Source organism: Pristis pectinata, chromosome 9 (genome assembly GCF_009764475.1).
Source record: "Pristis pectinata isolate sPriPec2 chromosome 9, sPriPec2.1.pri, whole genome shotgun sequence".
Taxonomy (NCBI): domain Eukaryota; kingdom Metazoa; phylum Chordata; class Chondrichthyes; order Rhinopristiformes; family Pristidae; genus Pristis; species Pristis pectinata.
This window is the reverse complement of record NC_067413.1, coordinates 1,579,618-1,602,325: the sequence shown is the minus strand read 5'-3', so window position 1 is coordinate 1,602,325 and position 22,708 is coordinate 1,579,618. Positions and strand designations below refer to the sequence as shown.

Genomic DNA, 22,708 nt, shown 5'->3' with positions numbered 1-22,708 from the left:
AAAAGTGTAATTTATAAAGGAAGTTAAACATAAGATAGGCCTCATCCAATCAACAACTCAGTATCCAGATAGGTGATGTTAAAAGGCTCTAACAGCTCAGGGGACCATTTATCCCCCAGCATATGGCACAGCATGGTGGGCCGAAGGGCCTGTTTTGTGCTGTATGGTTCTACGGCATTACACAGCCAGTGACAGACCTGTTTCCACCAGTGCTGTATCCCAGCATTATACACTGACAGACCTGTACTGATCAGTGCTATACCCGTGTTGTACAGTGATCTGCCTCCACCCATACTCCAGGATTCCACAGCCCCCCAGGCGAGGTACAGGCAAAGCCTGGAGTAGACAGGCGTGGAGGCTGTTGTGAAGAGGTGCCACATCTGTAGAGGACAGTGTGAGGGAAGCCCTCCAACCACACATCCAAAGCACCATGCTGGAATCTCAGTGTCCATATTGTCAGAACGACTGGTGTTAGAGGGAGTGTTGTTGGGCCCACAGCTTCCTTCCATATTATGTTTGCACGGACTGTTCAATGTGAATAAATGCCTGGAATTCATTGCACTGTCCTTCCTTCGCTCTCCCTTCACAGGATGGTTTCATCGCTGGTCTGTCTGCGGACCAGTTCTGCGTAAAGCCCTCCTTTCTGCAGCAGTTCTGCGTGGGTCCCCACCTGTAGCAACAAGAGCAATCAAGTTCAGTTCGTGGACAGACTCCCGTCTGACATTGCTGGTTCCCAGCAGAGCCCAGAACACCTCACACTGAATGAACTGCTTTTGAATAAGTAAGCAGAGCAGCCACAGGTGAGACACAGAATTGCATCCAATATGAAGGATCAAAACACACCCCCTGGACCACCTGATGTTTATACCCCAGGAGTGGTTCCCAAACCCAACACAGGGCACCTGCTCTGTTCCCTTATGACCATAGCTCTGGTTCATTTAACCGCCCACCTCACCTGTTCTTCAATATTGATGTGGTCTCTGTGTCCAGACCTAACTCTGGGGAGTCAAATTCACAGCCTCATTACACTCTAAAGGAGTCTATCTTGCTCTCTTCCCCAAATCTCTTACATTAAAGAAACAAAGGACTGCAGACTAGGCGACCGTTTCGCAGAACACCTGCGCTCCGTCCGTAACCGCGATCTGCATCTCCCCGTCGCCGGTCACTTCACCTCCCCCTCCCACACTGTCACAGATAGACAGTCCTCGGCCTCCTCCACTGCCGGGAGAATTCCAAGCACAAACTGGAGGAACAGCTCCTCATTTTCCATCTTGGAACCTTGCAGCCTGACGGCACGAACATTGAATTCTCCCACTTTAGGTAATCCCCCCCCCCCCCCCCCCTCACCGTGCTTCTTCTCTTCTTCCCTTTCCCAGCCTTTTCTTCCTCTCTCCTTCCCTGTGACCCACCCCCCGGTGGATCTGCTCTCCCCTCCTCCCCCGCACCTGCCCATCACTGTCTCTTACCTGCATCTACCTATCACCACCTTGTGCCCACCTTGCTGCCCCTCTTTTGTCCACCTATCACTGCTCTGCTTTTCCCTCCTATATATCGGGCTTCCCCTTTTCCTATCTTCAGTCCTGAAGAAGGGTCCCGACCCGAAACGTTGACCGCCTGCTTTTCTCCACGGATGCTGCCTGGCCTGCTGAGTTCCTCCAGCATCATCGTGTTTTTCATCTCTTATATTAAAGTCTCATCTTTCTAGGTACCCAGAAATGGTTTTCTCCCATCTACTCTGGCTCAAGTGCTTCCCAATTCTAGCCTTTATAAATCTTCATATTGTCACTTCTTGTGGCTGTTATCCTTCTGTCTCGAGGGTAACAGCCACAAGACTCCATTTTCTGCTAGTTCCTGTGATGAGGGTGTTGCCTGATGAGGAGAGATGTTACGTGAAGTACCCCATGTCTGTCCTCAGCAAGGCCCAGATGGCATTCAGGCACGGACCGATAAATGGCAAGTAATATTTGTGCCGCAAAAGTGCAGGGACAAGACCACCTCCGACAGGAGAGAAGGTGACCACTAACCTGACATACAATGGCACTTCCATCGTCAAGTACCCAACCATCAATATTCCAGGGGTTACTATTGACCAGTAACTCAACTGGACCAGCCACATAAATACCATGGCTACAGGAGCAGGTCAGAGACTGGGTGTCCCGCTGCAAGTGACTCGCCTCCTGGTACCCCAAGGCCCTTTCACCATCTACAGGTCAGGAGTATAATGGAACACTCTCCATTTATTTGGATTAGTGTTAACACCAACAATTCTGAAGAAGCTTGACAAAACAGCCCACTTCACAGCAGTCACCTGCGTCAACAACTTGTCTAAGCTTTCCTCGTTGGACAATCCCTCCATTCTCAGCATCATCCTGGTGAACTTTCTCTGAACCACCTCCAATGAAATAATGTCTTAACATGGGGACTAAAGTTGTTGACAGTACTCCATTTTTGGTTTCATATTTCCTTACGTCATAGAAGGAGGCCATTTGGTCACCAACCAATCTCAATGCCCAACTAATTTTCCCTGTAGAATATTCCTCACCACTTGCACCTTGAACAGTTGTAAGAATGTCATATGTTTTAATGAGATTACTTCTCATTCTTCTAAACTCAATACTATACAGTCTGTTACCTCCTAGGACAGAGCTGACAGGGGAATTATTTCTGCTCTTACTGAAGCAGGCTATGAAGACCATAAGGCTTTCACTATGCTTCTGTCTCCCACATTCTTAGTGTCACAGTGTCCACGTCTCTGCCGGCCTCTGGTTTAGTATGAGAAGACATGACCCAGGTAGTGAGTTTTGCTGATGACAGCCATCATTTTTAATTGGTGTGCAGCAGGACGTGATGCTGCCATGCCACTGCTAGTTGCTAGCTTGGGGCTGACAGGAATAGCAGGAGTAGCCCAGGCAAAGTGAGCTACACTGACCTCCTTCACGTGGCCATTCGCCAGGACACAGATGATGTCGGCCCCTTTGATGGTGCTCAGCCTGTGTGCGATGACCAGCACTGTGCGACCCTTCTGTATGCTGTCCAGTGCCTCCTGCACCACCCTCTCTGATTCTGCATCAAGCGCACTCGTGGCTTCATCCAGGATCAGGATGCTGGGATTTTTAATCAGGGCTCGAGCGATGGCGATCCTCTGCTTCTGACCCCCAGAGAGAGTCACTCCCCGCTCACCTGACCAATAAATACAGGCTGTTAATGAACGCGATCAATCTATTAACATAGTGAAGGTTCGGTCCTTCCTCATGCCTTGAAGACGCTTGTTCTGTCCGACTGTCTGAGGTGTGTTCCTGTGTGTCCCTGAATGTGTTCGGTGTGGGTGTCTAATTATCTGAGGTGTGTTCTGTGTGTAGTCTGTGTTCAGGGTGTGTCTGACTGTCCGAGGTGTGTTCCTGTGTGTCTCTGATTATCCGTGCTGAGTTCCCCATGTAATCTGCGTGTACGTCTTCTGTCAGCAGGAACGTGCTGTCACACATACCCACAATGGTCATGTATCCATCAGGGAAGCTCCGGATGAAGCCGTCTGCATTTGCTTGCTGGGCTGCGATATACACTTCCTCATCAGAGGCATCTGGTTTTGCAAATCGGATGTTCTCCTTGATGGTGCTGCTGAACAGCACTGGCTCCTGCAATTCAGACGGGAACAATATCAGCTCGGGGGAATCTTTAACAAGAGCCTTGCTCCAGCAGCCAAACAACCTCACCCTGGGTGTTGGAACCAAAACATCAGACCCATCTCAAGGGAACTCCCTAACATAAACCCTAACTGAGTGGTGGGAACATTAATAACAGCTTCAGTCTAAGAGCACTGGAGATAGTGAGATGCTGAGAGTTCAAGGTCAACATATTCCCATGTGGGTAAAAGGCACGGATGGCAAGATTTGGGACCCTTGGCTGACAAGGAATATCGAGGATTTGATGAAGTAAAGGGAAGTGTACGGCAAATATAGACAACTGAAAACAGGGTAATTCCTTAAGGAATGTAGAGAGTTTAGCAGAGTACTTAAAAACAAAATTAGGAGGGCAAAGAGGGGCTGTGAAATATCACTGGCAAACAAGAGTAAGGAGTATCCCAAGGCATTTTATAAATATATTAGTAGCAAGAGAGTAACCAGGGAAAGAATGGATCCACTTAGGGACCAAAGGGATAGTCGATGTGTGGAGCCAGGGGATGTGGGCGAGGTCTTAAATGAATACTTCTCATCTGTATTCACCAAGGAGAGGGACATTGTTAGTGGAGAGTTCAAGGTGAGGGAGGGTGATATTCGAGACCATGTGAACATTAAGGAGGAGGTGTTAGATCTCTTGGAGCAAATAAAGGTGAATAAATCCTCAGGGTCTGATGAGATGTATCCAGCGTTGCCATGGGAGGCAAGGGAGGAGATTGCTGGGGCCTTGATGGAGATTTTTGCAGGTGAGGTACCAGGTGACTGGAGGACAGAGAATGTGGTTCCTTTATCCAAGAGGGACAGAAGGGACAAGCCAGGTGATTACAGCCCAGTTAGTCTTACATCATTATTGGAAAAAAATTCTAAGGGACAGTGTTTATTTACACTTGGAAAGGCAGGGATTAATTAGGAATAGTCAGCATGGGAGATCCTATCTCACCAATTTGACAGAATTTTTTTGCAGAGGTGATTAAGTATATTGATGAGGGCAGTGTGTAAATCTTGCCTGCATGGACTTTGACAAGGTCCTGCATGGTAGGCTGGTGATGCTGGGACTCTTTTATGATGTATATTAATGACTTGGGTGTGAATGGTCGGTAAGTTTGCAGATAACACAAAAGTTTGTGGTGTAGACAGTGAGAAGGATTGTCTTGGGCTACAGTAGGACTTAGATCAGATGGAAAGTTGGGTAGAGCCATGGCAGATGGAACTTAATCCTAAAAAATGCAAAATAAAGCATTTTTGAAGGTCAAATAAGGGTAGGACATACACAGGAAATTACAGGGCCCCAGGGTACAAGCCCATAGATCCCTGAAATTGGCAGCAGACATAGATATGTTGTTGAAGGCTTGCCTTCATCAGACATGGCATAGAATACAAGGAGGGATGTCACGTTACACATGGAGTACTGTATGCAATTCTGGTCTCCACACTATAGGAAGGACGTGGTTGCGCTGGAGAGAGTCCAGAGGAGATTCCCCAGGATGTTGCCTAGATTGGTGGATTTCGGTATGGATGGGCTGGGTTTGTCTTCCCTGGAGTGGAGGAGGCTGATGGTTGACCTGATACGGATAGAAAGCAAGAATCTTTTTTTCCTACCTTGGGGCGTGTATAAAAGAAAAAGGCATAGGTATAAGGCGAGAGGTAGCGACAGCCCTTCCCTGGACAGGTAGGAGGCCAGATGAGAGGGAGAGAGGAATGGAGAAGGAAAGAGACAGGGTGAAGGGAGACGGAGCAGGGAAGGGCGGAGGGAGGCGGAGCAGGGAAGGGCGGAGGGAGGCGGAGCAGGGAAGGGTGAGGGAGGCGGAGCAGGGAAGGGCGGAGGGAGGCGGAGCAGGGAAGGGCGGAGGGAGGCGGAGCAGGGAAGGGCGGAGGGAGGCGGAGCAGGGAAGGGCGGAGGGAGGCGGAGCAGGGAAGGGCGGAGGGAGGCGGAGCAGGGAAGGGGAGGAAAGTGGGCAAGAGGAAGAGCACTGACCTGACTGATGTATCCAATAACATGACTGCGCAGCCAGTGTGGATCCAGGGTCCTGAGGTCATGTCCATCCAAAGTGATCGCGCCACTGGATGGCTCATAGAATCTCTCCAGCAGTGATGTTACTGTTGACTTTCCTTCAAATCATTTTAATCACACATTAGAAAATAATTTAACAGCAGTTCACCCAACTTTCTCCCATGAAGAACATTGTATCCCTACGTTCCAAAGAGAGTTGCAATCCATTCCTAACTCCAGCAGAGATCAGGTCACACCCGCTGAGTAATCTGGAGCTTGGTCAGCGTGAACGCACTTGGATTGCATTGGGTAGTCAGGGAGGATCTTTCGCAGATTTTATTGATTAGGTTGTTTTTTTACATTATTTAAACTCCTAGGAAGTCCATTGGTGGATGGGGAGTGCATCAATCCCAATACAGGGTCACCACAACAGGTTAAGTGGAATGACTAGTTTCATCTTGTTTGGCATTTTCACATCTTTGTGTGACCCTTCCTCTTTCCAGATCTGCCCACAAATTGTTGGCACCTGTCCCACATGCATCATCTGGATAAAGGGTCTCAACCCAAAATGTCAACTGTCCATAGATGCTGCCTGACCCGCTGAGTTCCTCCAGCATGCACCATGAAGCAGCCCGCTTGACTGGCACCAGCCCAAACATTTATTTCTTTGTCTACTGACGCTCAGTGGCTGCAGGGTGTACCACCCACAAAATGCACTGTAGTTACTCACACAGGCTACAACATTAACATTATCAAGGGCAACAGGTAAGGGGGGGTGGTGAGGGCAGGGTGAAGAAGGGGTGTACACACTCCTGTTTACATCAATGGTCCTGAGGTCGAGAGGGTTGAAAGCTTCAAGTTCCAAGGACTGAACATCACCAATAGCTTGTCCTGGTCCAACCACGTAGATGCCACGGCCAAGAAAGCTCACCAGCACCTCCATTTCCTCAGGAGGCTAAAGAGATTTGACATGTTCCCTTTGACCCTCACCAATTTTTAAATCGATACACTATAGAAAGCATCCTATCTGGATGCATCACGGCTTGGTACGGCAACTGCTCTGCCCGAGACCACAAGAAACTGCAGAGAGCTGTGGACACAGCCCAGCGCATCACGGGCACCAGCCTCCCCTCCATGGACTCTGTCTACACTTCCCACTGCCTCAGTAAAGCAGCCAACATAATCAAACACCCCACCCTGCCCAGACATTCTCTCTTCTCCCCCCTCCCCTCGGGCAGAAGATACAAAAGCCTAAAAGCATGTACCACCAGGCTCAAGGACAGCTTCCATCCCGCTGTTATGACTATTGAACGGTTCCCTAGTACAATAAGATGGACTCTTGACCTCACAATCTACCTTGTCATGACCTTGCACTTTCTCTGTACCTGTAACACTTTATTCTGCATTCTGTTATTGTTTTCCCTTGTACTACCTCAATGCACTGATGTAATGAAACGATCTATATGGATGGCATGCAAAACAAAGTTTTTCACTGTACCTCGGTACATGTGACAATAATAAACCAATAAACTAATTTCCTCTCCAAGCCACACATCATCCTAACTTGGTCATATCAGGCTCTAAATACTGCTCTGCCCAGGACCGCAAGAAACTGCAGAGTGTTGTGGACACAGCCCAGCGCAACTCTGTCTTTACCTCTCGCTGCCTTGGTGAAGCAGCCAGCATAATCAAAGACCCCACCCACCCGGGACATTCTCTCTTCTCTCCTCTTCCATCGGGTAGAAGATATAGGAGCCTGAGGGCACGTACCACCAGACTTAAGGACAGCTTCTACCCCACTGTGATAAGACTATTGAACGGTTCCCTTATATGATGAGATGACCTCACAATCTACCTTTTTGTGACCTCGCACCTTATTGCACTGCACTTTACTCTACTCTGTACTGTTACTGTTTTTACCTGTACTACCACAATGCACTCTGTACTAACCCAATGTAAATGCACGGTGTAATGAATTGACCCGTACGATCAGTATGCAAGAGTTTTTCACTGTACCTCGGTACAAGTGACAATAATAAACCAATACCAATAAATCCTGAACTGCCTCCCCATCCGTCCTGGTTCAAGGTTCAAGGGTGGCTCACACTCACCTTCTCAAGTCAATGGGCAACAAACATTGGCCTTGCCAATGACGCCCAGATTCTGGTTTTGAAGGAGATTCCTGTGGAAATAGTGTCACAAAATCTTGCAGCATGGAAACAGGCCCTTCGGCCCACTGAGTCCATACTTACCGCAAACTACCCATTTACACCAATTCTACATTAATCTCATTTTAAAAATTCAAACCACATTCTCATCAACTTCCCCCAGATTCTACCTGCACACCAGGGGCAATTTACAACAGCCAATTAACCTACTAACCTGCATGTCTTTGGGATGTGGGAGGAACCTGGAGCACCCAGGGGAAACCCACACAGACACAGAGGGAGAACGTACAAAGTTCACACAGACAGGACCGGAGGTCTGGAAGGAATCCAGTCTCTGGAGCTGTGAGGCAGTGGCTCTCCTAGTTGTCCCAGTGCACTGCCCGAGTGGATGCACCGCTGTCACCTTCCAAAATTCCATGGACTCTAGAATGGTTTCCACAGACTGAAGGGACCTACTATTTAAGAGAGGAAGAGGGAAATTGGAAACGACAGACTAGTTAGCCTGAGGTCAGTTAAAGGGAATAAGCCAGGAACCATTACTAAGGAGGGGATAAATCAACAACTGGAAAATAATAGAATTGGAGAACGTTAATGTGAAAGGGAAATCATGTTCAGTAAAACTACTGGAATATTTTGAGGCCATAATTAGCTGAGGAAAAGGTGGTTGGTGGTTGCGATGTACTTGGACTCTCAGGAGGCCTTTGATAAAATGCCACACAAGAGGTAAACAAAATTTAAACAAAAAGAGATTGGGGTAATTTACTGGCATGGAATAACAACTGGAGAATGGGTATAAAACAGAGAATGGGTTATATTGAGAGGCTGTAGGGATCAGAGGCCCAACTGCTCACAATCAGCATCAGTGATGCGGATGAGGGACCAAGTGCAGTAAATCCAAGTTGGGCATTGACTTGAAGTTGCACATCATGTGGGTTGACAGGAAGAGAAGAGAGACTTCAGAGGGGGTACCGAGAGGCTAAGTGAATGGGTGAGGATGTGACAGGTCAATATAATGCAGACAAATGCAAAGTCACACACTTTGGTAAAAGTAAATAGAACATTGATTTTTCAAATGGTGAGAAATTGAAAGGTGCTGGTGTTTGGAGGGACCTTCTCATACATGAATCCCTGAAAAGGTAACATGCAGGTACAGCAAACAGTTAGAAAGGCGTATGGTATGGTGCCCTGCACTGCAAGAGGATTTGTGTCACAGTACATAGGGCCCTGTACCTGAAACAATGTGTACAGGTCCTCTGACCGGAGGAACAACATACTGTGGTCGAGGGAGTGCAACAAATATTCACCAGATTGATTGCTGGAATGGGAGACCTGCCTGTGTGGAGACACTAAGCAGACCTGGGCCTGTCGTTTCCAGAGTTTGGAATGAGAGGCAATTTCATTGAAACACTTTTTTTTAAAGCAGGGTTTTCAGGGTGGTTACAAGGCTGATGTTTCCCCTAGCAGGGACTAAAGACAACAGCTTTGGTTTCCCCACTATTTGGGAAATTTCTGCTAATGCTATTCAGAAATATCAGAAGCAGTGGAACAGTCGACGTCACTGATCTGGGCAGTGACAGCATGGATGACGAGGTTATCACTGAGAAGTGGATATGTTGAACAGGTCCAGAAGGGTGAAGAGGGGCAGGTTACCTTCATCACAGTGGTGCAGGACCACAGAAATTGGGGCAGAAAACTGTTGGAGGAATTGAGGAGTTCTGGGAGAGATCAGGAGACTACACCGTGAACAGCAAAGGGAGGCTGGAGACAGGATGGGAGATGGCATGAATGGAGGAGGGTAATGAGAAAACACCAGGAAAAGCAATATCCAAGGAGAGAAAGCCATCAACAATACCAGGTAAGGTAGAGGCCAGCAGGAGAGACTGGATGGTCAGCAGATTGGAGGGAATAGGGTTGAGTGAGAAGGAAGTTTGGCTCATGGCTACAATATGAAACTGTCCTCACCTGTCCCCGACTGCCCCACGATGGCCACCACCTTAGAGGCAGGCAAGGTGAGGTTGAGCTTGTTCAGCACCAAGTGACCACGTCTGGTGGGATATCTAAGGGAAGAAAGAGAAGCTCTTCAATTTGATTGACAACGGAGTCTCGTCAGTGTTATTTACGGCTCAGGGGTTGGTGGTTGATGAGGGAGGTGGTGTCCAGCAAACCATCAAAAGTTTGCATTGAGTGCTGTTTCAGAAACTTAAGCCCATCATCAAGCCTGAAACCCTAGTGCTGCACTGAAGCCTTGTTCATCTCGTCAGGGAAATGGGAATGTTCCATTGTTACGGATTAGGTTGCTATTTGGTGTATGTCCCTTTAAGATATAGTACGGTAGTGTGTGTGTGTGTGTGTGTGTGTGTGTGGCGTCATCACGACAGCAGAAGATAACAACATGCTGAGGTTTGCTCAGTGAGTCAGAAAGAGAGAGAGGGAGAGAGAGAGAGAGAGAGACACTGCCTGCTGGTCTCTGTATCAATGGATGAAGAACAGTAACTGTGTCTGTCACTACAATCCATATATGGATTTTTGGAATAATCCAGTGGAGTCCACTTTGTCATTAACCTGTACAGGAAAACAGGTATTTGTGTGGACGGCCACGTCTCTAATGCCTTTCGGGGTGGCAGATACTTCGGAACAAAGCAATGGAGATCATCAGTGATTGAGGGGTTGTATGGGTTCCATTGTGAAACATTTACATTTCATAACTTCTCTCTCTTTTCTCTCTACATTTCCTCTTCAGTCAACAGTGGTTGTGCAAAAGCCTTTGCTCACGTTTCACCTTATGACTTGCCGAACTGAACTTTGAGAACCACTCCTGGACTTGGAGTTTGGGAATTTGCCACACACACACACACACACACACACACACACACACACACACACACACACACACACACACACACACACACACACACACACACACACACACACACTCTTCGAGTTTAGCTTTGGGGTTAATGTTTAATATATAACATTTTTACTTTTCTTATTATCATAAGTAGTTATTGATAAAATAGTTTCTAACACTTATACATGACCCGGTGTGTTTCCTTTGTTGCCAGTATGTAACACCAGGAAGTGCACAGTATTCTCCCTGGTGAATTATCCAAAGTTTATTTGTCAACAATGGATAATTATTCACCTCACTGCTACTGCTGGGACCATGCTCTGCAACGTTGGCTGCCTCATCAGTGACTTCCCCTCCCTAACCAGGTGAAAAGGTAAAAAGGATATTGGAGCAAAAACCTACAGATGTTGGAAATCCAAAACAAAACCAGAGAATGCTAGAAACACTCAGCAGGTGGAGTAGCGTCAGTGGAGGGAGAAGCAGAGTGAACGTTTCAGGTCAAGGAGCCACATCAGAAGCGGAAAGGTGGAGAGAACAGAGGGAATGTCAGAAGGGAGCAGATCAAAGTCGTCACAACAACAATCACTTCAAAAACTACCAGTTGAAGCCATGTTTGTGGAGAGACCACAAATACCACCACCCGGGACATGCCCTCCTCACGTTACTACCATCAGGGAGGAGGTACAGGAGCCTGAAGACCCACACCCAACGATTCAGGAACAGCTTCTTCCCCTCCGCCATCTGAACGGTCCATGAGCACTACCTCGTTATTCCTCTTTTGCACTATTTATTTTTGTAACTTATAGTAATTTTTATGTCGTTCACTGTACTGCTGCTGCAAAACAACACATTTCACGATGTATCAGTGATGATAAACCTGATTCTGAGAAAAAGAGTGCGAATTTAAGTCTGAGGGCTTTGTTTCACCCAGACGGAAAATGAGTGCTGTTCTTGAAGCAGTGTAGGAGGCTGAAGACAAGGTAGGTCAGGGTGGGAGTGTAGCAGAGAATTAAAGTGACAGGAGACTGGGAGCTCAGAGTTGCCGTCACAGACTGAAGAGAAGAGAGTTCTTTCCCACTGTTGTCAGACTCTTGAATGGACCTCTCATACACTAAAAGATGAACTTTTCATCCCCCAGTCTACCTTGTCGTAGCCCTTCCCTTCTGTCTACCTGCACCGCACTTTCTCTGTAACTGCAACACCATATTCTGCATTCTATGCTCTTTTTACTACCCTGATGGAATGATCTGTCTGGACGGCATGCAAACAAAAGCTTTTCAATCTATCTCAGTACACGTGACGCATAATAAACCAATTCCTGTTCCAATTCCAACCAATCTGCATTTGGCTCGCCCACTGTAGAGAGGACCACATGACCCATAAGCACAATTCACTAAATTGAAAGTAGTACAAGTGCTTCACCTGGAAGAAGTGTTTGGGTCCCTAGATGGTAGGTAGGGAAGAGGTGAAAGGGCAGGAGTTGCATCTCCTGCGGTTGCACAGAAAAGGGCTGCAAGAGGGAGAGTGGTTGGTGGAGAGGGAGGAATGGACAAGAGAATCACAGCGGGGATAGTCCCTTCAGAATGTTGAATGGGGAAAGGAGAGGATGTGTCTGCTGGTGGAATCCTGCCGGAAATGATCTGTTGAGTATGGAAGCTGATGGGGTGGAAGGTGAAGACAAGGGGAACTATCCTTGCTGTGGCTGGGAGAAGAGTCAAGAACAAGAGTGTGGTAAATAGAGGGGACACAGTTGACAGCTCTATGAACTATGCTAGATGGGAAGCCATGGTGAAGGAAGGTTCAAGAAAGGGACAGTTGAGCTAATTCATCTTTGGGATGTGGAAGGAAACTGGTGCACCTGCAGGAAACCCATGGGGCCACAGGGAGAACATGCATACTCCACACAGACAGCATCTAATATCTGCATCAAACCTGGGTTCCTGGAGTTGTGTGGCAACTGCACTATCTGCAACGTCGCTGTCTCCCTCTCCGATTCTATTCTTCAGCTAACCCATGCTGTTTAGCTCTGGGCACATTTGGTGGAACTGTGTAGAGGAGGGTCCTGCATGGTAGGCAAACTTTCATAGGTCGGGGCGTAGAATAGAAAAGTTGGACGTTATATCACAACTTTATAAAACACAAGTCCAGAAGGTTAAGGCACTTGGTACCCAGGGAGAGCTGGCTAAATCGAATCCAAAATTGGCTTGGTGATAGGAGGCAGGGCTGGTGATGGAAGGATGTTTATCTGATTAGAAGTCTGTGCCAGTGTGTAACACAGGCATCAGTACTGGGATGCTAGTTTGTGATGTATATTAACGGATGTGAAAGTAGGAGGTATGATTAGTAACTTTGGAGGTGATACAAAAATTGGTGGCATTGTGTGGAGAGTGAAGAAGGTTGTCTAAGGCAGGACAGAGATAAGATTGAAACTTGGGCAGAGCATTGGCAGATGGAACTTAGTCCTGGCAAGTGTGAAATGATACATTTTGTGAAGTCAAATAGCAATAAGACGTATGAAATAAATGGTAAGGCACTAAGGAACATTAATGGACAGAGAGACCTGAGGTTCAAGTCCATAGTTCCCCGAAAGTGGTAACACAGTAGACAGGCTGGTAAAGAAGACATTTGGCATGCTTGCCTTCAAAGGTTGGGGCATAGAATATAAAAGTTGGGATGTTATATTGCCACTTTACAAAACACTTGGAGCATTGTGTGCAGTTCAGGTCATCACACTATAGAAAAGACGTTGCACTGCAGAGAGTGCAGAGGAGATTCAACGGGATGTTGCCTGGATTGGAGCACTTTCATTTTAGAGAGAGGAGGCAGAGGGATGACCTTATAGAGGTATATAAGGTTCCTATGGTTGGAATATCAAAAACAAGAGGGAACAGCTTTAAGGTGAGAGGAAAGAGTTTTAAAGAGGATTTGAGGGGAAAGTTTTTTTTACACTGAGAGTGGTTGTTACCCGCTGCAGAGGAGGTGCTGGAATCAGATACAATGACCATGTTTAAGAGGCATTTAGAGAGACACTTGTATAGGCAGGGCGTAGAAGGATACGGTCCTAATGCGGGCAAATGGGATTGGTGTAGATGGACAAACAGGTCGACGTGGACATGGTGGGTCAAAGGGCCTGTTTCTGTGCTGCACAACTCTACGAATCTATAACCTGCATCTAACCCATACTGGACTTGAGCAGGAAGCATTTAATGACACAGAAAGAAGTGTGGAAGGAATTTCACTCTATGTCTAACCCATGCTGTTCTTGCTTTTGAACTTTTGAGAGTTCAGTGTGGAGTGAGCTTCCTCTGTACCTTGACATAACTTAGCAGTATTTCATTGCACTGTATGAAGGTTTAAATCTAACTTCTATATGGTCAAAGGAGGATCGATGGGTGATATTACCCCACTTGAAGCCCAGCGATGCAATGCCCAATATTATGTGTGAACTGATGGACCTCTCCAGCTCTTACAGACCTGAATGTAACGTCATGGAACTGGACGTGTCCAACCAGGGCATCCGATGGGATCTGGTGCCCACCTCTTATCGGGATGGTCGGCTCCAACATCAGGAACTCAAACACTCGGCTTCCAGAGCTCATTCCACGGATGATCTGGCAAACACAGAGAGAAGTGGGATCACAGTTGGGATATTCAGAGTTAGAGAGAGTGGGGCTTGCAGACCAGGTTGGAAATGGCAGACGGGGGTGGGAGTAGCAGGCTTGTGGGGAAGGGGTAGTGTTAGTGTTGGGGTTTTGGGAGGTGTGGTGCCACAGGGGTGTTAGGGTCTTGGTGTTGTGTATGAAGTGTAGGGGAGGGTCATTGTCACTCGGTTGGGGTTTGACATTATGGACTCACCTGTCCAAAGGCAATAGATATCTGTGCCAAGGACCTGCACCGACAGAGAAAGAAAGTGTTACTTGAGAACCAGCTATTCTATTTTTCATTGCATGGGATGTGGACATCACTGTCAACACCAGCACTTATTTCCCATCCTCAGTTCCCAGCTTCTGAACTGAGGAGACGGTTCCCGAGTCCACCACGTTCGTGGGTCTGGAATCACATAAACAGCAGACCAGACAAGGGCAATAGATTCCCCAGAAGAGGTTTACCAAGATGCTACCTGGATTAGAGGGTATGAGCTAAAGGAGGTTGGACACACTAGGGTTGTTTGCTCTGGAGTGGTGGAGGCTGAGGGGAGACCTGATAGAGGTTTATAAAATTATGAGAGACATAGATGGGGTAGACAGCTGGTATCTTTTTCCCAGGGTGGAAATGTCCAATACCAGAGGGCGTGCATTTAAGGTGAGAGAGGGAAAGTTCAAAGGAGACGTGTGGGGCAGGTTTTTTATTTATATTCACACAGAGAGTGGTGGGTGTCTGGAATGTGCTGCCGGGGTGGTGGTGGAGGCAGATATGATAGAGGGGTTTAAGAGACTCTTAGATAGACACATGAATGTGCAGGGAATGGAGGGATATGGACATTGTGCAGACACAAGGGATTAGGTATCATTAGCTTCATTAGTTTGGCACAACATCTATGTTCTAGGTTTCCTGAGGGATGTTAGCAGACCAAGATAGGATTTAGGCAATCTGGCAGTTCTGTGCCTATTGTTATTGAGACTATATAGTTTTATAACATCCCAGATTTATTTGTGACTTGATGGGATTTGAACTGGTGTTTCTGGATCAATGGTCCAAAATTCTGGCTGCTAGTCCAGTAACATAACCAGTATGTCACTCGACACAAATTATTCCCCATCCTAAATAAAAAGGCTGCAGTCCACAGATTCATCCTGTCAATGGATCTGTAGTCTGGAGAGTAGTTGGGTGGGGGTTGGTGAGGACAGTATCAGGCTCATGGGCATCTTTGTACAGATCCTCTTTGTCGCTCTTTAATGGTCAGGCCAAATGCACTTGGTACCCATCACCACAGAGCCAACTGGTTTCTGGAAAATGTTATAGCTCCTAAGGAAATTCCACCAGGGCTACAACAGGTTGAAGGACAGCATGGGTTAGGTACAGAGTAAAGCTCCCTCTACTCTGTCTGGTCACACACTCCCAGGGCAGGGGCAGCATTGGGTTAGATACAGAGTAAGCTCCCCCTGTTCTGTCACCTTGCAGCTGCAGCCTCCCCTGTGGCTCCATCACTCTAGGTTTACAACATCAAAAATGCATGCAGAGTTTTGTGGAAGAACCTGACCCCCAGCATCAGACGAAGGACCTTCAAACACTCCCGGTGAGCCAGTCGAGCACAACTTGAGCTTGGAAATGCCCTCGGAGTCATTCCACACAACACAGAGAGCCTTCCTGTACTGACTGTTCCAGCTGGCTCTCCACTTCCTCACCACTGTCTGCCGTCTGGACATCTGTCAGCATTCTGCCAGCTGGTGGTGTAGGAGTCCCAGTGATGGGTCTTGCACTGCGGGAATCTTCCCCCTTCACCTGGGGCACCTGGATTGGAGTGTGTTGCTCAAAGTGGCCCCATGCATATGGTTTTAAGTTGGTTCACTTACTCCCATTCCACTTGCCACTTCTGCAGAGTGGACAAGTCCACATTTCGTGCACACATGGAGTGCACAAAGTTCCAGCCCCTCTTTGGATACTTGAAGGGGGTTTCCTCAGCCCCATGCTCCTGAGCTTCGGGCACCAGGTTGGAAGGGGCAGGTCAGTGAAAGGTCCTACTTGTCGGTCTGCTGCTGGAGTTGCCCAATGTGGTCATGCATAGGTCCAGACAGTGGGTCGTTGAGACATCCTTCCACGTAGGCCACCTGCCGCTTTACTGGGATTACATTTGTACCTAAATGTCTCTGGGAGAGGGAGCACGCAATGTCCACAGTCTCACCGGAGACTTTTCAGCAGTGGTGGGCATCATAGGGCTGCAATGTACCCCAGACACAGAGGACAACATTTTAATTTTACTGGAGACACAAGAGACTGCAGATGCAGGAATTTGGAGCAAAGAAATGAGCTCAACAATGTTGGACCAGTCTAGATGAAGGGTCTCAACCCAAAACGTTGACTGACCATTTCCAGCTACAGATGCTGCTCGACCCACTGAGTTCCTCCAGCGGCCTGACTTTAATTTTACTGTTGTTGATGTTTTAATAACGTTATTTTAATATAATGATATTTTAATATAATAAAGTTCCCCCAAACAAAAAAAACAAATAAAAATGGGGACAGAGAAAAAAATTGTTAAATATAAGAGTTAGATTCAGAAACTTAAGCTCCCTCTACATTGTTCCATCAAACATTCCCACTGTATGTGCAGCACTGGTTGGGTGCAGGGTAAATCTCCACTTACCACGCAACATCCAACATTCCAAGGGCAAGGGGAGCAAAGGTTGGATAGAAGATAAAATTCCTGTTACCTTGTCCCATGATATACTCTCAGAGCTGGTATAGTGTGGTTTCAGAGTGTAAAACTCCCTCTGCACTGCCCAGGCAGGGACTGCACAGGTTAGATACAGAATAATGTTGGTTACACCATCTGTCAGCACTCCCAGTAAATATTACTTCAAACCGGGACAACAACCATCAACGGAGGAGACTCTCCACATCGTAGTATGAAGCTGGAGACTTGAACCCTTGCACCAGAGGGAGAATAACTCACTGCCAATGCTGCATCTGAACATCTGACCCATGCCCAACTGGGTTTGCATAGTGTTGGAACTGGTGCCAGAGGATAAAGGAGAAATGCTCAGTGCACGTCACCATCTATAGGTAGTGGCTCTCAATCCACTTGTTCTGCAAAGAACTGGCAGCCGTACAGCTCACCAGCACCCCCACCACCTGACCTTTGCACAGTCTGTGTTGCCACCAGGAACGACATCATGTCGCCAGCGCGTAGCTGGTCCTTTGCCATCAATGATCCGCTGACACAGATCGTCCCCAGGACCACACCTGCAAGAGACAACAGTAGTTGACACCTTATTGTATAATAAACCTGCAACAACAGACACAAGCAACTGACCTTTCACATAGATAAATGTTCTAAGGTATATCACATAGCATCAAAATAACAAAGGGGGAGACTTTTGGGGAAGTAACAAAAACGTGAATTAAGTAAGTGTCCCATAAGCAGACTAGGAAGTGGGGAGGCAGAGGGTTATTGGAATGGAATTCCCAAAATTAAGGGATGAGTATCTGAAGGCACAGATCTAGAATTCTGTGGGAAGCAGCAACCTGGAGATGGTTGCAGAGAAAGCGAAGGGCAAGGCCGTAATAGGACTGGAACATGAAAATGCCTTTAAGTTGTTGGGGGAGTTGGAACCAATGGAGGTCAGATTCGTGGGAACGACAAACAAGAAGCTCAATAGCATCCTGCACAAGATTTGATCAACATGGTACCCACTCACTTAAACATCCACTCCTTCCACCACCAGCTCACCGTGGCTGGAGGGTTTACTATCCACAGCAACTTGAGCAGTCTTCAACAGCACCTTCCCACACAAGGGCACCAGGTGAATGGGAACACTTTCACCACCAAGCTCTGCTTGAAGTCTTACACCGCCCTAACTTGGAAATGTATCACCATTCCTTCATTGTCACAGGGCAAATGTCCCGGAGCTCTCTGCCCCCACAGCTGTGGGAGCTGCTTCAGCACAAGGGCTCAGCAGTTGGAGGAGGCGGTTCACAGCCACACATTCAGGGCAGCTGGGGATAGGCAATAGATGTCAGCATATGCAACCATGCCCACTTCCCAAGAATAAATATAAGCATTAATTTTGTGTCAACAAATAAAACCAATGGTCACTACCTGCAGTGTCAGGTCGAACCATTGACCTCCTTTCTTCCAATTTTACAATGTCTATCTCCTGGAAACTATTTTTCTCTGATCACTGCTGTGATCCTCCCCTTTTCTCAAGCAGACAGGTAAAACGCTGGGACTTGTTTAAAGCTCTGGTAGGGAGGGACTAAATGAGAACGATAAGGGATGGTGAACTGATCAGGTGACTGGGGACAGATAAACAAGGACAGAAAAGAAAGAAACTGTAGATTCCCTGAATGTTTTTGGAGATATTTGATTTTTAAGAATAGGTGGGAAGGAGAAGGTGGTGGGGTAGCACTGGATGAGGGATGAAATAGAACAGTTCTGAGAAATGATCTAGGCTCAAGCTGTTGAGTCCAATTGGGTGGAGGTACAATCTGCAAAGGAGGGAAGATGCTGGTCAGAGTGGTGTGCAGGCCTACAAACGATAGTCACATTGATATAACCAACATAAATCAACAAATAATGGGGGCATGCAATAATTGTGGAAAACTTTCATCATGTAGATTGGGTTAATCGATTTGAAAGGGCAGCTATGAAAGCAAATTCATAGAGTGCATTTGGAATATTTTCCTAGAAAACATTATGAAACCAACTATGGAGCAGACACTCTTGGATTTGGTAACGGGTAATGAGGCCAACTGATAATGCACAGGCTAACATAAAGGTTACAGCACGGGGGGAAGGCAATTGTCCTATCATGTCCATGTTGGCTCTCTAGCAAAGGAACTCAGTGTAGTGGTTAGCATGATGCTATTACAGCGCCAGCGACCTGGGTTCAATTCCGCCCGCTGTCTGTAAGGAGTTTGTACGTTCTCCCCATGTCTGCGTGGGTTTCCTCCGGGCGCTCTGGTTTCCTCCCACATTCCAAAGACATACGGGTTAGGAAGTTGTGGGCATGCTATGTTGGTGCCGGAAGCGTGGCGACTCTTGTGAGCTGCCCCCAGAACACTCCGCCTAAAAGATGCATTTCACTGTGCATTTTGATGTACATATGACTAATAAAGATATCTCATCTTAAATTGTTAAATTAGTTTATTATTGTCACATGTACCGAGGTACAGTGAAAAACCTGCATACCGTCCATGCAGATCAATTCATTACAAAAGTGTATTGAGATAGTAGAAGGTGAAAACAGTAAAAGAGTGCAGAATATAGTGTTACAGTTACAGAGAACGTGCAGTGCAGGCAGACAATAAGGTGAAAGGCCATAATGAGTTAGATTGTGAGGTCAAGAGTCCATCTTATTGTACTAGGGGACAGTTCACTAGTCTTATAACAGCAAGATAGAAGCTGTCCTTGAGCCTGGTGATAGATGCTCTCAGGCTTTTCTATCTTCTGCCCAATGGGTGGGAGGAGAAGAAGAGAGTGTCTGTTGTGGGGGGGGGGGTGGTACGTGTACCCATACCTCCAGGTCCCTCTGCTTCTGCACCCCCATTAGAATAGTATTCTTTACTCTGTATTGTCTCTCCTTATTTTGCCTATTAAAATGCTTTGCCTCACATTCCTACACATCTAATTTCATCTGCCACATGTTTGCCCATTCTACCAACCCGGTTATTTCAGCTGCAATCTATCATTACCCTCCTCGCATTTCCCAATATGGCCAAGTTTTGTACCATCTGCAAATTTAGACAATGTGGCTCACATCCAAGTCTAGGACATTAACATAGATCAAAGGAAGAAATGACCCCCAACACCAATCCCTGGAGAACTCCTACAGCAGGACATAGAACAGGTAGAAATATGAGACTGTTTTGGGTTGAGTCTCAGCATCAGCAGTTGATGCAGGATCTTATCCCAAAAAGTTGACCATCCTTTTGCCTCCACAGATGCTGCCTGACCTGCTGAGTTCCACCAGCAGTTTGTTTGTTTGGTTTTTATAAAACTGTACCATAACCTCCCTGCTCTTATTTTATGCATCAACCTTTTTACGTAGCACCTTGTTAAATACCTTCTGAAAGTCCAAATACATTACAGGTTCACCTCTATCAACTCTGCTTGTTACATACTCGAAGAAATTTGTCAAACACAGTTTACCTTTCATAAAGGCTTGATGACTTGGTCTTAATATATCAAGCTTCTCTAAATGACTAGTATTTCTAACTTAATTATAGACTGCAGCATCTGCCAAAAACAGATGTTAGGCTAACAAGCCTATACTTATCTGCTTTTTGTCTTTCTTGTTCTCAAACAAAGGAATCACAGTGGTTTTGTAATCCACTGGTACCTTCCCCAACTCAGTAAGTTTTGTAAAACTTCAGCTAATGACTCCACCATCTCTGTAGCTGCTTCCTTTAAAATCTTCGGGTGCATGCCATCGGGTGATTTGTCCGCTTTTGGTGTCATTAGTTCTAATTCCTTGTCTCTCAATGATAGCGACTGCTGCAACTTCCTCCGTACTGTTTGAAGTTAGCCCATCACGTATCTTTGGGAGACTTGCAGTGTTCTCCACCGAGAAGATTGATGACAAGTATTGATTTAACTTATCTATCATCTCTTGTTTCCCTTCATTAATTCCCCAGTCTCACTTTCTGCGGGTCCCACACTCACCTCAGCTCTGTCTTCCTTTCCATATATTCATTGAAGTACATTCTGTTTGTTTTGACATTATTTGCCAATTTTCATGATCAATTTCTCTCTCCTTATTCAGTTTTTAATCTCTCCCTACTGGTCCTTATAAAATTACCAGCCCTCCTGTCTATCACTTGCTACTTTGTTTGCTTTAATTTTTTTTATATTAATAATAATATTATATTGACTTAATCTTTGTTGACTGCAGATGGTTCATCTTTCCCATGGAATCCCTCTTTCAAATTGGGATAATCTTCTGCTGAGCATTATGAACTAGCTGTTTAAATACCTGCCACTGCTGATCCACTGAGCTATCCCGAGCTTATTTACCCAGTCCACACAAGGCTACTCTATCTTTATACCTTTGTAACTGCCCTTTATTTAAGTTGAGGAGGTTGGTTATGGACCCTGGGTGTTCACCCTTGACCTGTATCCAGAAATGCACATGATTAAATCTAAAATAGCCTGTTTCTGGATAGGATTGTAACATCTGCTCGAAGAAACTATCCATCGTGCACTCCACAAATTCTTCTTCCATCGTACACTTGCCAGTTTGGTTAGTCCAATCGATATGCAGATTAAAGTTACCCATGACAATTGCAGTTCCCTTCTTATATGCCTTTGGCATTTGTCTATTTATGCTTTGTTCTATTGAGAAGCAACACCCTCAGGGCTGATAAGCCACCCACTCATGTATTCCTTCCCCTGATATTCATTATTTCCACCCAAATCGATTCCACATCACTATCCAGTGCATCTATTATCACTACCCAGCACCATGCTGATACCTTCCTTGATTAACACAGCTACCCCACCTCCTTTCCCTTTTTCCCTGTTCTTTTAGAATATTGAATGAATCCCAGTCCTGTCATCCTGCAAGCACGTCCCTGTAATAAATGTTAGGTCATACTCATATGTTGCTACTTGTGCATCGACTCATCTATCTTGTTACAAGTGCCATGGTGGGATTTGAATTTGTATCTCCAGATCAATAGGCTAACTGAATGAATTGCTGTGCTGCTATATAACTTCAACCACTTCCTCTAGTGGAAGGTTCTATATTTGTATCACTCCCTGGATAAATCGGTTTGTACTGAATTCCCTACTGGATTGATTAGTGACTGCCTGGACATCCCCACAATTGAAAGCTATTTCCCTATGTCTGTCCGATCAAACTCCTCCATTAGGGTGCTTCTCAGCATGCTGCAGAAAATGAGAACAATATTAAACACGTAGTCAAACCAGGATTTAAGTACATGTTCACGAGTCATTTCTATCTCTTGAGAAGTAAAACCTAGTGCTTGGTTTGCTTTATTTGATGTTTTGTGTATCTGGATCCCCATGTACTTTTGTTCCTCCATTATATTAGAGCCTACCACTGACATTCACAAAACCAAACATAGGAGGGGAGATTATCCTCTTGTTTCTTATTCTCCTGCAAAATGTATAACGCTTTCATGTACAGGAATTAAATTTACCAAGATCACACCTGATCTGATGATTTCTTCAAGTATGGTTAGTATGTTTGCAGGTCACACTAAAATAGGTGGTATAGTGGACAATGAAGAAGGTTATCAAAAATTAGAGGATCTTGATCAGTGGAGTAAGTGGGCCAAGGAATGGCAAATGGAGTTTAATTCCGATAAATGCAAGGTGTTGCATTTTGGAAAGTCAAATCAAGGT

The 22,708-nt window shown here is 46.2% G+C and overlaps 1 protein-coding gene across 1 annotated transcript in view; it reads right to left on the bottom strand.

The window, feature by feature from the left end:
* Nucleotides 1-22,708, bottom strand: part of abcb8 (ATP-binding cassette, sub-family B (MDR/TAP), member 8) — a 55,114-nt gene continuing 32,406 nt past the window's right edge. Inside the window, 8 exon segments of the mRNA XM_052022796.1 lie at nt 1-670; nt 2,930-3,180; nt 3,485-3,632; nt 5,650-5,783; nt 9,795-9,889; nt 14,155-14,291; nt 14,536-14,569; nt 17,478-17,583. Coding sequence (XP_051878756.1) covers nt 584-670; nt 2,930-3,180; nt 3,485-3,632; nt 5,650-5,783; nt 9,795-9,889; nt 14,155-14,291; nt 14,536-14,569; nt 17,478-17,583 — 992 coding nt within the window. The 3' untranslated portion in view covers nt 1-583.